Source organism: Orycteropus afer, unplaced genomic scaffold (assembly GCF_000298275.1).
Source record: "Orycteropus afer afer isolate SDZICR_OR568_19922 unplaced genomic scaffold, OryAfe1.0 scaffold00219, whole genome shotgun sequence".
Lineage (NCBI taxonomy): Eukaryota > Metazoa > Chordata > Mammalia > Tubulidentata > Orycteropodidae > Orycteropus > Orycteropus afer.
Genome location: NW_006921806.1, coordinates 653307 through 656529, shown reverse-complemented (window position 1 = coordinate 656529; position 3223 = coordinate 653307). Strand labels below are relative to the sequence as shown.

The window sequence follows — 3223 nt, the reverse complement described above, 5'->3', positions numbered from 1 at the left end:
AGTGATTCTTCTTTGTTTCCAACTTTTGCATTCCAGTCACCAGTGATAATTAACACATCCTCATTGCATGTTTGGTCAATTTCAGACTGTAGAAGCTGATAAAATTCTTCAATTTGTAGTATTTTTGTTATAGCAGCACTAGAGAACCAAGACATGGGCTGAGGCTCTTACCAATTATTGGGAGACTGGAGAATGGCCTGGTGATAATATGCCTGTCAAATATATTGGGGTTTTTGGCTTCATTACTGGCTGGGATTAAACAAGGACCAATTAGACATTTCCATCTTTCTTTTTTTGCTCTCTTGTTCCCTTGCCTAGCAGGTCACACACCAGGACTGCCTCCACATGCCACAGGGACTGCAAGGAGGAATGGCTGCTGTGCGCAGCCTGTCTGGGTAAGCATGGATTTCCAGGTTTCTTGGGATTACTATCATAGGCCACTTGTGTGAATGTCCACTTACCAACTTTATGCTGTGCTGCCTTCGGGAAACTTCCCCGAGCCATTGTGGCTTTATCTAGAAAATGTGTACAACTATACTCTCCAACAGGGTACTAAAAAACCAAACTGAACTCACTGCCATCAAGTTGATTTCAACTCATAGTGACCTCCTTTGGGTTTCCAAGGTGGTAAATCTTTACGGAAGTAGATTGCCTAGTCTTCTTTCCTTTGACAGGGTATTATTGAGGGAGGAAATAGAAATGACTTGTGAGTTACCTTTTTCCACTGCCATTAAGCTTATTCTGACTTAGAGTGACCCCACAGGACAGAGTAGAACTGCCCCATAGGATTTCTAAGGCTGTAAATCTTTATGGAAGCAGACTGCCTCATCTTTCTCCTGTGGAGAGGCTGATCGGTTCAAACTTCAATCTTTTGGTTAGCAGCCCAATGCTTTAAACACAGTACCACCTGAGCGCCTTGACTTGTGAGTACTTGGTACCTAGTAAATGGTGGTAGTGATTGTCATCACCTTCCTATTTAAAGCAACCCAGGAGGAGAATGCCATGGGCTTTACTGCAGTTCCCAGCAGAATTGCTTCCCCATCTACTCTTTTCCTGTCACCTGCTGGCCTTCCCAAAGTGCAGAATACAGGTACATGATCACAGTGTTAGCAGAATAAAATATTAGAGCACAGGTTTCATGTTAGTATGGAATTAGGGGAGAGGCATGTGCTACCTGAAGCTGTGGTTTGGTGTGGTGATAAAGAGGGGGTTCTGGGCTTCTGTGTTCCCTGGAGGACTCTTGCCCTGGGAAAGGTTTGTGTTGGAATTGTTGCTAGTGGTTGGAAAGCATCTACCATCTGTTTTCAAGGCTCAGCTCCAGCCCTTCTCCCAGGAAGCCTCTCTAAGCCACTGGCCCACATTTTCTGGACCCACTTTCCTCTGGGCCTCTCAGCTCTGTGTAGGCACAGGTCCTGGCCTGACTGCAGGCTCTTCTGTCTCTGGAGTCCATGTACTATTTGTTTTTTCCTGTCTCCTTATTTCTTATAGGATGCTGCTCATGTACCTTTTAAGGCAGGACCTGAATTCATTTAGCCAAAATTTACTGAGCCCCATGCTGGGGGTCTGGGGCCTAATAGTGAGTATGATGCAGTTCTTGTTCCTAGGATCTCACAGTCCAGTGAGGGAGATATGGACACACAGACCAAGGCAAGGTCATCTGGAACAGTGCTGTTGTGGGCAGTGCAGGTATGGGGGGGGACCCCAAAGATGGTGGAGTCCCAAACGGGGCAGCGTGTGTGGCTGTATTTGTGGAATTACAGGTCACTCAGGCTGACTGCTTTTAGAAGAAGAGGGTGGGAGTGAGATGAGAATAAACAGATACTCAAAGTTGTGTGAATTTTGCATTCTATCCTGAGAGCGGTAGGAGCCATTGACCTGATTTAAGCACATTGATATTTAGAAAAATCATTCTGAGTGTGTGGACCCTTAAGGAGCATGGAGGAACCAAATGGAAAGGCTGTTAGGATGATATGGGCTAGATGTGACTGTTGAAGTACTGAGTTGTGGAGGCAGAGAAGGAACTTGAGAAAGATTAGAGAAAAGAAATGCATTTAATGTGGTGATTGATGGGTTAGGACACATCAAGGGTGACCATGACTATGGCCCATTGTGTCTGACAGGAGAGTGAGGCCACATTTGAGACATGCAGCATTTCTAACAAAGTTTGGCAATGTTACAGACATCTTGTTCCTTAAGCCTGGGGGAAAGGATAGACAGTAGAATGGCCTGGAAGTGGGTTTAAATTAAAATTTGAGGTAAAGCCTAGAATCTCAGAGCCAAAAGGGACTTTGGGAACCATAGGACTAAGGTAACCTTATTTTTGGGACAAGGAAGCTGAGGCCCCCTACCAGCTTAATAGCTGAACTAGGGCAGGGAACCTACTTCTCTCCTATCACTTCAGAATGTGTGTTTTCTGCTGTGTATAATCTGAAGGCTGAGTGACAGTCATGTTCAGAAGCTAAGTCTGTGGGATGCAAATCCCACATCTTCGTCCCCCTGGAGTCCAGCATTCCACTCTTTGTACGGGCAGGGGTCTGGGCCAACCAACCAGGCCTCCCTAGCAGGTGGACTGTCTAAAGCCCATGATTTCCTAGAATCTCCTCTGTTCTTGGCTGTATGAAGAACCTCATGTACTCATGCAACAGTGGTCTCTTTCTAGCAGTGGGGCAAGAGTAGATTTGACCACAGACTGCAATTTTCAGGCCCACTCCGGCCACATTCTACCCCTGACCAAGGCCTGTTAGTGCCATTGTGCACATGGTCCCATAACTGGGACAGGGTAGGAGAGATGAGGCCCCAGTTCATCCACTGCCCCACTTCCAGGGTTGTCACCACAGCAGCTGTCACAGCCCTGCCTGTTCCACTCTTCTCAGGAACCTGGCCCTGATGGCCCTTTGCAGGCTGTTTTCACATTCAGCATCATTGCCTTCTGCACTGTGCTTCCTGTCCAGCCAGTACTTGAGGATTCCCCCTCCACTGATGACAGACAGACACAAAGTTGGGACACATTCTCTGCTGGCAGAGACTTTCCCAACCTTTTCTACAGGCATACTTACAGTTCCTTGGTGATACTGAGATACTTACTGATAGACTTGGAGCCATGTTCAGGTTTTTTTTTTGTTTTGTTTTTTTTTTAGTTGTGATTTGGGTGAAGATTTACAGAGCAAATTCACTTTTCATACAGCAATTCACATATACTTTGTCTCATGTCATTGACCACAGT

General features: G+C 46.0%; 1 protein-coding gene across 1 annotated transcript in view; it reads left to right on the top strand.

Moving 5' to 3' along the window:
* Positions 1-345: 345 nt before the first annotated feature.
* MRPL55 (mitochondrial ribosomal protein L55) overlaps positions 346-3223 on the top strand; it is an 8745-nt gene continuing 5867 nt past the window's right edge. The window contains exon 1 of the mRNA XM_042782027.1: positions 346-395. Within this exon, the coding sequence (XP_042637961.1) occupies positions 346-395 (50 nt within the window). The remainder of the gene's footprint in view (positions 396-3223) is intronic.